Here is a 10369-nt window from a genome sequence, read left to right as displayed (position 1 = left end):
GACGCATTTGTCTGTCATTTTCCTGACTTAGGAATGCCAGAGCATTGAAGTGTTAGCAGAATTTTTTTAACTGCTAATATTGTAAGGAGGGAAAGCAAATATTAACCTAATACCAAGTTTATGAATGATTGTATTACGCTTGGATGTAATCAAAGTTGTTTATTTATTTAATGATTGATTATTACACGCAATTTTATTCTGCACATATCAGCAACAATTTTTTTTTGTTTCTTTCTACAGTGGATGAAAAGAATTAATTTAAGCTATTTATGGTCCATCTAACATAAAGACATAAGTTGAGTTACTTACTATTAACTTAAAAGGACTGTTTTTTAAACTTCTAAGCTAATATGTCATTTTCCTGGCATTCACGATTTGGTGAATTCCTATTTTATTTTTTTTCTCGAGCAAATGTCAATAAACTACACTGCTGCTTGTAAGATATTAATAAGTGTAGCTAAAGAAGTATACAAAAAATTTTTTTAGATTATTTTGAAGACTTTAAATTTGAAGAAATGCTTTGGTCCGCATTGTCATGTTTAGAACGAATCACCCATATATAGTAAACATAATGGAGGGCACTTTGTGAAATTTGCAATGCGAAATTCCTTTGAAACTCATTTCAAATTACAAAGTTAGCATCATTTTTCTCAAAAACAACAATCCAATAAGTTTCAAAAGATAAGTACTCAAAATTTCAAAAAGGATTATTTTCTCACCTTACCCATTAAACGCCGCCATATAAACCCTTGATAAAAAATTGGAATTTTGGTATGTTTTAAGGTGTAATAGACATTTCTAATCATATGAGCTTTAAATTTAAAAAAAAAATTAATTGGTTAAAAGATATAATAGGGTCCCAAAATGGGAGACTTGGCGTTTAATGGGACTAACATAGCTCACTTACACCCTACGCTACAAGTTAAGCGTTTAGTTTCATTACTTGTATATATTTTGATAAAAATTTCCAAATCTATTTTAATGGGATCAATAAAGCTAAATTTGAAATAAATATGCTTGAACGAAGAAGCAAAATAGTTCATACATATTTTTCCCAAGTTTTATTATTATTCTTCAAATTTGCCTGTTCTACATTTTTGTATGAAACAAAATTGTACACTTTTTGTGAAGCATTACTTTACATTTTTCACAACACATAGGAGTGTTCTTTTTGCACAACTTATATTTTGACTGCCTGTGTAATTAAGTGATTAACTCCATCAAATCGAATGTTGGCATTTACTTGCCCATGTGGTCCAAGTCCATTAGGCAAAGTCTCCGGTCCGTCCCATGACTACATCGCGAAGAAATGTTAATTTTGACATCTGTACATTAACCTCACGATGAACCCTCCATGCTGTGGCAACTCAAGCCACGAATAAGGTTAAATCCCCACAAAAGGGATTTCTACTAGGCGTCTTCCCTAACCGAGGGAGAATTCAATCAGAATGAAACTTGAACTGGCGAGATAAACATCTCGCGGAATCGGAAAAATCCGATTTGAATATATAATGCATAATCAGGAAAATTTTATGTTTATTTGTGTTTATGTTTAGTGTTCCTATTGTTATGTTTAATAAATAGATAAAAAAGGACAAATTTGGAAAATCATTACAATTACGGACAGGATATCACTACTGAATAACGCAACCTAAAGGCTTGATAAAATAAATATTATATGGTGACCAACGGACGTTATCTAGTATGGAATTAGGAAATTGTGGTAATTTATAAATTACGAATCTATGAAACTATTACGAGGAATCTATGAATTACGAACATTCATTGAAAGGCACGGAATAAATATTGTCGATGAAAATATCTTCAGATAGTGAAACGCTGAGATTTGAGGTAGGTCCATTTTTCTTTGTTCCAATTTATTGATATATAAAATGGATTTAGAACGAATTAAGGAAAAACGAAAAAGGTTAAGAATTTCATTTAGTAAGCATTTAACTAAGATAGAAAATACGATAGGAATTGAAATTTCGAATGAATATACGAAAGAAATGAAAGTGAATGAGCTTTTGAGCTTAAAATCTCAGCTCACAGAAAAATTAAATGATTTAATTAAAGCTGATGATGAAGTGCAGTTAAAAATTGAAATAGAAGATATGGCAGCTGAAATAGATTTAAGTGAAGAATATAAAGATAAGGGTATTGAAGCGAAATCGAAAATAGAAAGGAATTTAGAAAATTTAATTGTTAAACCACAAGGTGTAATTCAGATAAGCGAGACAAATGTCGCGGCAAATGTAAATAACTCTGTTCAGTTTGTACCACATAACGTGCAAAATACTTCTAACGTTCAAAACGAAACTGAAAATATTGTCAAACTCCCGAAACTAAATATTCAAACTTTTTACTGTGATTGTAGTTATTTTTTAGATTTTTGGAATTCTTTTGAAGTTGCAATACACAATAATACTTCATTATCGAAAATAGAAAAGTTTACATATCTAAAATCCTATCTAGGAGGAGTTGCATTAAGTGCAGTATCGGGATTTTCACTTACGGATCAAAATTATGACGCGTCAATACAATTGCTGAAAGATAGATTTGGGCGAACTGATATTATAATATCAACACATATGCATAAACTGTTATTAATAGATCCTGTTAAATCTTGTAATAATATTGTTGGATTAAGAAAAATGTATGACGCAATAGAAATCCAAATTAGATCTTTACAATCATTAGGAGTAGCTGCAGGAACTTATAGTAATCTCCTATGCCCAGTAATTCTACAAAAATTACCCGAGGAATTGAATTTAAATTTTAATCGGCAACGTAAAACAGGTGAATTATTCGATATTTCTTTGTTGCTTCAATTTATTAAAGATGAGGTAAATTGCAGAGAAGCAGCATTATTATTAGCGAATCCTAAAAATGCAACTGTTAGAGATTATTCATTTAAAAATAAAACAGATCAAAGTTACCCTAATAGGCCTTATTATTCGAACTCTAAAAGGAATGATTATTTAGGCAATAAATCTAGCGCCGCAGTTTTAGCTACACACGTTGAAGAACGATATTCACACCCTCATAAATTTGACTCTTACGCGAAAACAAATTACAATTCAAAGCGAAACTTTAATACTTCCTATTCTGATAGACATGTGAATAATTTAAAATGCATTTTCTGTTCTAAAAATCATATGAGTCACGATTGCTTGTTAAATGTGTTTGAGAAGAAGAAAGCTTTAATGTCTAAGGGCTTATGTTTTATATGTTTTCAAAATCATTTAAGTAAATTTTGTGATCGGAATTATCAAAAATGCAAACAGTGTAATTCTTCTTCTCATAACTCTTTAATTTGTAATGGGAACGAACATAATGAAAGAAAAAATGTTTCGGCGCCAGCGGTTGACGCCGTGCAAGGGGGGAAAGGGGGAATCCCAGAAACTCAAAATGCTATATCGTCTATGATTTCTCTTTCTTCTAAAGAAAATAAAATAAAGAGGAGCGCTTCTAATTCGATCTTATTGCAAACTTTTTCGGCGGAAAGCAAAACAAAACAAGGAGTCAATATTCAATTGCGTTGTATGTTAGACGGAGGGGCGAACAAATCTTTCGTTTTAAGAGAAATAGCTGAGTCATTAAATTTAGAAGTGATTAATAAAGAATCATTAATTATTTATACATTCGGAAATGAAATCGCAGAAAAGCGCACATATGATGTGGTCGAATTAACATTACAAAGTATAAAAGGTTCAAATCGAAAGATAAAAATACAAGCGGTGGTAATCGACTCGATTACTTCGGCACAAATTAACATTCCGTCACAATGGGTTAGAAATATTGCTATAGAAATGGGGATTGAATTAGCTGATGTTAGTACCTCCAATAAAATACATGTTTTAATTGGTTCGGATTACATATCACAAATTTTAGGTGAAAGGAACATAAGAATTAGTAAAAGATTGATCGCAGTGGATAGTATTTTTGGAGCTTTACTACAAGGACAGGATAAGGAATCCAATTCACCGGAGGTGCCAGTCAATCATTTACTTGTTGAAAATGAAGAATTAGATTGTGATAGGATTAAGAATTTGTGGTCATTGGAAGCAATCGGGATAAATGCAGATAAAGAACGATCTCCGTCAGATAAAGAAATTTTGGAATCGTTTGAACAAAATACGACATATTCAAATAAAAGATACGAAACTCGATTATTATGGAGGGCGGATAATAGAGAATTGAATAGTAATTATGAAATTGCAAAACGTCGTTTATTTAGTTTAAACAAAACATTCGAGAGGAATAAGGGATTATATTTAAAATACGATGAGATCATAAATGAGCACGTACGGGAAGGAATTGTTGAAAGGGTAGAAATGGATTTAGATAAAAATATAAATACAGGTTATTTTCTCCCACATCACGCGGTAGTACGCGAACAAAAGGACAGTACAAAGGTTAGGGTAGTCTTCGATGGATCTTCAAAGGGTAAAGGGGAATTGTCATTAAACGATTGTTTAGATTGCGGTCCAAACTTAAACCCGGATTTACTAAAAATTATTTTGAGGTTCAGATTGCACAAAATTGCGATTTGCGCTGACATTCAGCGTGCATATTTGGAAGTAGGGATCGCAGAACAAGATAGAGATTTTTTAAAATTTTTGTGGATAAAAGAAAAGGGTCCTAATCTCGATCTCAGCAATCACAATATCCAAACTCTTCGATACAAAAGGGTTACATTTGGAGTTAAGTGTAGTTCATTTTTGTTGTCAGCAACAATAAGATTACACATAGAGAAATATCGCAAAGACTATGGTGAAGCGTGTGAAATGCTCCATGAACTCCATGCAGATGATATGATCGACGGAACTTCTGACGTGCAGGATGCCCTTCGTTTGAGTAAGGAGATGATATTTATTCTTGGACAAGCTAGCATGAATCTACGTAGATGGACAACAAATTCTCCGATTCTTGGCGAAGCATGGAAACAAGCTTTTATAGATTGCCGAGAAACATCTCAAGAACTAGGCGTACCTTTAAAGATTTTGGGACTTATCTGGAACAATGTTGAGGACAACATTAGATTCGACATTCGACAGTTTGAAAAACTGAGATTGTGCAAGGCGATAACTAAACGAATTATCTTGGCAGCAGGCGGTATGCTTTTTGATCCCATTGGACTAATGAACCCCTTCAGTATTAGAATAAAGCTTTTGTTACAACAGATTTGGGAAAAAGGCATTTCATGGGATGAGTGTATTCCCACTGAAATAAAGGACACATTTCTTGATTGGTATAACGAATTAAAGATAATTCGAAACTTGGAAATACCTAGGCAATATTTCGAAGAACTGGATTGGGAGTCATTAGAGATTCATATTTTTTCCGATGCAAGTCCTAAATGTTATGGAGCTGTAGCTTATTTCCGGATGAACAATATTACGAGCTTTATAATGTCTAAATCTCGCCTAGCCCCTTTAAAGAAGCTTACTTTGCCGAGGTTAGAGCTGATGGGAGCATTAATTTCCGCAAGAATTGGAAGTTATCTTAAAGACACTTTCTCTAAGTTAAATGAGAAAAGAATATTTTACTGGACAGACTCTACAATTTGCCTACACTGGATCAAGGGACAATCCGATGATTGGAAGCAGTTTGTTAGAAACAGAGTGATAGAAATAAAGGAAAAAACCAATCCGGATCATTGGCATCATTGTAGCGGAAAAGATAACCCTGCAGATAAACTTACACGAGGAATGAATGCACAAGCTCTTTTAAACGATACTGTTTGGTTATCGGGACCTCCATGGCTAAAAGAAAGGAATATCCCATACGATGAAAGCGCCTCTTGTCCTGACTTGCATAATGTTGTAGGAGAGAAACGAAAAGTTGTAACTTTACTTTTAAAAACTGTATCTATTCAGCCGTTACTGAATCTTGATAATTATAGTGACCTAAACAAAGTTTTCAGATATACAGGATACAAATTTCGTTTCATTCATAACTGTAAGGCAGCACACGAAAAGAGAATAGGAGCAATCACAGCGAGTGAACTAACCAACGCTGAAACTTACTGGATTAAAGTTGTGCAACGAATTGAATTTGAAAGGGAATACCTGGATTTAAAAAACAATAGTCCCATACATCCAAATTCGAAATTATACGATTTAAATCCAATTTTGTCAGCTGATGATTTAATAGCCTTAAAAGGAAGGTTACAAAATTCAGATTTCGATGTTCAATCAAAGCACCCAATTATCATCCCAAATAAGACAAAATTTACGGAACTCTTAATATTTAAAGAACATAAAAACTTGTGTCACTCTGGTATTTCGGATACACTTACACAATTGAGAGAACGATTTTGGATAATCCGAGGGAGGCAAGCTGTAAAAACTTGTTTGAATAAGTGCCTTAAGTGTAGACGATTTAAAGTTAAACATGGAATTCAGGTAGTTGCTCCATTACCTGCAAATAGAACTTGTGAAGCCAATCCATTTGAAGTTGTAGGCATCGACTTTGCTGGTCCTGTGTACTCAAAGGACCATGATAAAATTTACATCGCATTATTTACATGTGCTGTAACGCGAGCAGTACACCTAGAAGTTGTGTCGAATTTAAGTACAGAACATTTTCTTTTGTCATTCAGACGATTTATCTCCAGAAGAGGCATTTGCCGGATTGTAAACTCTGATAATGCTTTAACTTTTAAAAGTGCTGACATTGAACTCAAGAGACTATACATGAACATTAATGAACTCGAAGTTCAGAACTATTTTAGCAAAAGGGGTATAGAGTGGCAGTACATTGTTGAACGTGCTGCATGGTGGGGAGGATACTGGGAGAGAATGGTTCGAGTAACAAAAATCGCATTAAAGAAAATTTTAGGGAAATCATTTGTTTCATTTGAAGAATTGCAAACTATTTTGGCAGAAATTGAAGCTATAATTAATTCGCGTCCATTAACGTATGTTTATAACGAACCTAATGAACCATTCCCTCTCAATCCTGCTAACTTTTTAACTGGAAGAAGATTAACAGCCTTACCTAATTGGTCAGGTAATGCAAATTTTGAATTATTTAAAGGTAAAAGGGATTTGATAAAAAGATTTTTGTATAGGGAAAAGATTCTAAATAATTTTCGGAAAAGATGGAAAAGGGAATATCTTCTTCTGTTAAAAGGTGCAAATTTCAACAAACATGTAAATGTAAACATTGAATTTAATGTAAATGATATAGTTTTAATAGGTGACGAGAAAATACCAAGACAACTTTGGAAGTTAGGAAGAATTCTTGAATGCCACAAGGGTCGAGATGGCAAGGTAAGATCAGTCTCTGTGAAAACGTCTTCAGGGGTCATAAGACGCCCAGTACAGTTATTGTATAATTTAGAAATTGCATCAAATGAGTGAGTAACAAATTACAAGTTGATTATGAATAAGTGACTGTTTTTATTCTAATTCGAACTTATGGTTTTTTTTTTGCTGATATTGTTTTCATAAATTTTTGTATGATTCATTATTTATGTCGTGAATTGTTAATTTGGTAGTTTAATGTAGAATTAGTATTAGTATAATTTTAAATTCTATTTGTAAATTGTTTTTGAACTCTCTTTTCGGGGCGGGAGGATGTGGCAACTCAAGCCACGAATAAGGTTAAATCCCCACAAAAGGGATTTCTACTAGGCGTCTTCCCTAACCGAGGGAGAATTCAATCAGAATGAAACTTGAACTGGCGAGATAAACATCTCGCGGAATCGGAAAAATCCGATTTGAATATATAATGCATAATCAGGAAAATTTTATGTTTATTTGTGTTTATGTTTAGTGTTCCTATTGTTATGTTTAATAAATAGATAAAAAAGGACAAATTTGGAAAATCATTATAATTACGGACAGGATATCACTACTGAATAACGCAACCTAAAGGCTTGATAAAATAAATATTATACATGCTGTTACCACTGCTATGTTAAGAATGTTGGTAAAAAAGGAGCCACCACCACTTTATACAATTTATTTTTGGTCTGTAAGAACTGAAATCGGTCAAGAATATCAACACCACCCATGTTCTGATTATATGAGGCAACTATTCCAGGTTGAGGTAAATCAGTTTTCTTCCTGGACTTTTGGCACCAACGTTTTACGCGTCCTATTGGTTCAATTCCCTTAAAATTTTATGCCAGGAATACAATTTTATTGTCTATCCATTTTACAACACTAATACTCTTTGTTGTAACGCAGACATAATACTACAAGCACGTAAAACTACATTTATGACCTGAGAATTTATCAGTATCTAATGTTTCCATATAATCAATGCTTGCTGCACAGTTAAAAACCTGCGAGCCACTTTTAAAAAGTTCCTTAGAAAAAAAGAACCACACTCACCGAACGATTAGATCAAAATACTGAGAAATTTTTTTTTTTATCTTACAGTTTGAAACATTCTATGTGACAGAATGGATAATGGGAGGGGTCACAATGAGCAATTCAACACCTGCACTGATAATATTTGACCTTCAACAACAAAAGAGAGGGTACTAAGTATGACGAAAAAGAATCCACAAATATTTGGCTTTATCTAAATGTGTTGAGGATGGTGTTAGTCGCAGAATGCCAAGTCTCCCATTTTGGGACCTCTTTAAATAAACATTTGTAAAATCGGTCTAAATCAATTTTTTTAAATTTTGTTTGCGATTATATGAAGACAGAATAATTGTTTTGTATATTCAATATTTTTAAATTTCTCGACTTGAAAAATTGTTTTTTTTTCCTGAAATTATTTTCATTTGAAGTAAAAAAAGCGATTTTGATTACATTTAGGCAATTTCTAAACAAACAATTTACATTTCGAAAATTCAGTGAAAATTTCTAATAAAACTAAAAACTTTCAACAGTCGATAAAAAAAATATAAAAAATATGCATGTGAATTACTCAGCGAGAAAATTTTTTTTAAACAAAGGTTCCCAAAATGGGAGACTTGGCGCTTAATGGACAGCCGGCCAAGTTTTGAGTTTACGCCTACCATCAATGTTCGACTACGTAGAATTCTAATTTTTATCCCAATCCAGAATATAAGAGAAATCCTGGATCAAGTATCGGGAGACATTAGTCTTCGTGGAGATCTTTTTGATGGAACTATCCCTGATTTGCGTTACATGGAGAGGATAACCACGAAAACCTCCCACGGTTTGCCTGATGGCAAGAGGACTTTAAGCAATGATCTGTCTACCACTGAATATATTATACGTCAGCAATGTGGTCAGTGCGAGCCAGGTGCGGAATTCGTATCAACCAGCCCATCGCTGGGATTCGTACTCATTGGAAAGGGAACATTCTATCCCCTGAGTCACCAAGCTCCCTTTGTGTTAGCGGCATTCCATTTGTCCCACTGTTAGATTAGAACTGCTTTTATACTTTTGTGTACTTGGCCATCTAAACTGAGGAAAGGAATAGCCTCATATATTTATATAGCCTCATATTAATGTAATAATTTAAGTAAAGTTTAAGTTATTCTGACATAAACATTTAATTTTTTGTATTATAAGGAATTTAGGTAAAATATACATAAATATTGTATTTTACTTTTATTATATATACACTATAGATAGGCTTTTCAAATCAACATAAACTGTATTTTAAATTCCTCCTTTTTCCGTATCAACAATGTGGAAACTAAATAGACAACTTTGAAAAAAATCTACTCCATATATTTATTTGCAACTTTATAACAAAATAAATATCATTGTAAAAACTCAAGTATTCAGTTCAATGATTTGTTAAGAAAAGATTAGCAAAAATATTAAAAATTTCCATGATAGGAAAAAGTCAGCCAGAGGCATTCTAATTATTAATGCCAGGTAATAAAATATAATACTTTTTGGAAAAGTTATGTAAGTCAAAAATTTAGATAGAAAAGTTAACAACACAATAAAAGTATAACAAAAGTAGAAATCCTTTTAGAAATACTTTGTTTACATTTATTTTATATTCAAGCAATATAAATAACAAATTTCTTTGCATTTAGATGACATCTTTTTTTTTATAATATCCAAATTCGTTTTAAAACAAGCTTTTTTAAAGTGTCCGAAAGAAGGTTAATCGGGTAGATAGTAATAGTAAGAAAGGCACGTGAAGATAATTGACTTACTTTTGGGGCGTTTAATTTGAGTTTAATAATTATCGTTCAAAATATAATTATAGAAATATATATCAGGTACATTTAGATTTCATTAATGTTTTCTACAATTCACTGCACTTTCAAAGTTTGATGTTTTGTTTATTTGATTTAAAAAATAATGCAGAGGGATTGATTTCAGTTAATTTTAATGCGTAATATAACGTCAAAAAGTAAAATATTTTTACCATCACTTATTCGAGGCATTTTATGGAATACCTTTTTTTCGAT

General features: G+C 32.5%; 1 protein-coding gene across 1 annotated transcript; it reads left to right on the top strand.

Annotated features, from left to right (window-relative positions):
* The first annotated feature begins 2009 nt into the window (after positions 1 to 2009).
* Positions 2010 to 8504, top strand: LOC147813952 (uncharacterized). The gene is made up of 5 exons (XM_087160168.1): positions 2010 to 2157; positions 2389 to 6194; positions 6411 to 7017; positions 7207 to 7280; positions 8397 to 8504. The coding sequence occupies exons 1-5, from the start codon at positions 2010 to 2012 to the stop codon at positions 8502 to 8504; spliced, it is 4743 nt and encodes a 1580-aa protein (XP_087016294.1).
* The last annotated feature ends 1865 nt before the right edge of the window (positions 8505 to 10369 follow it).

This window comes from Parasteatoda tepidariorum, chromosome 3 (assembly GCF_982258835.1).
Source record: "Parasteatoda tepidariorum strain Cologne lab strain chromosome 3, Ptep-v5.0, whole genome shotgun sequence".
In the NCBI taxonomy this organism is placed as follows: domain Eukaryota; kingdom Metazoa; phylum Arthropoda; class Arachnida; order Araneae; family Theridiidae; genus Parasteatoda; species Parasteatoda tepidariorum.
The sequence above is the reverse complement of the archived record's forward strand: the minus strand, read 5'-3'. Positions and strand labels throughout refer to the sequence as shown.

What these genes read in the sequence shown, in the direction of transcription:
- LOC147813952 (XM_087160168.1), top strand. Translation starts at nt 2,010, where the DNA reads ATGAAAGTGAATGAGCTTTTGAGCTTAAAATCTCAGCTCACAGAAAAA. An exon ending in TACAAAATTCAGATTTCGAT is followed by an intron (nt 6,195 to 6,410) that starts GTTCAATCAAAG and finishes CATGGAATTCAG; the next exon opens with GTAGTTGCTCCATTACCTGC. An exon ending in AGCCTTACCTAATTGGTCAG is followed by an intron (nt 7,018 to 7,206) that starts GTAATGCAAATT and finishes TAGTTTTAATAG; the next exon opens with GTGACGAGAAAATACCAAGA.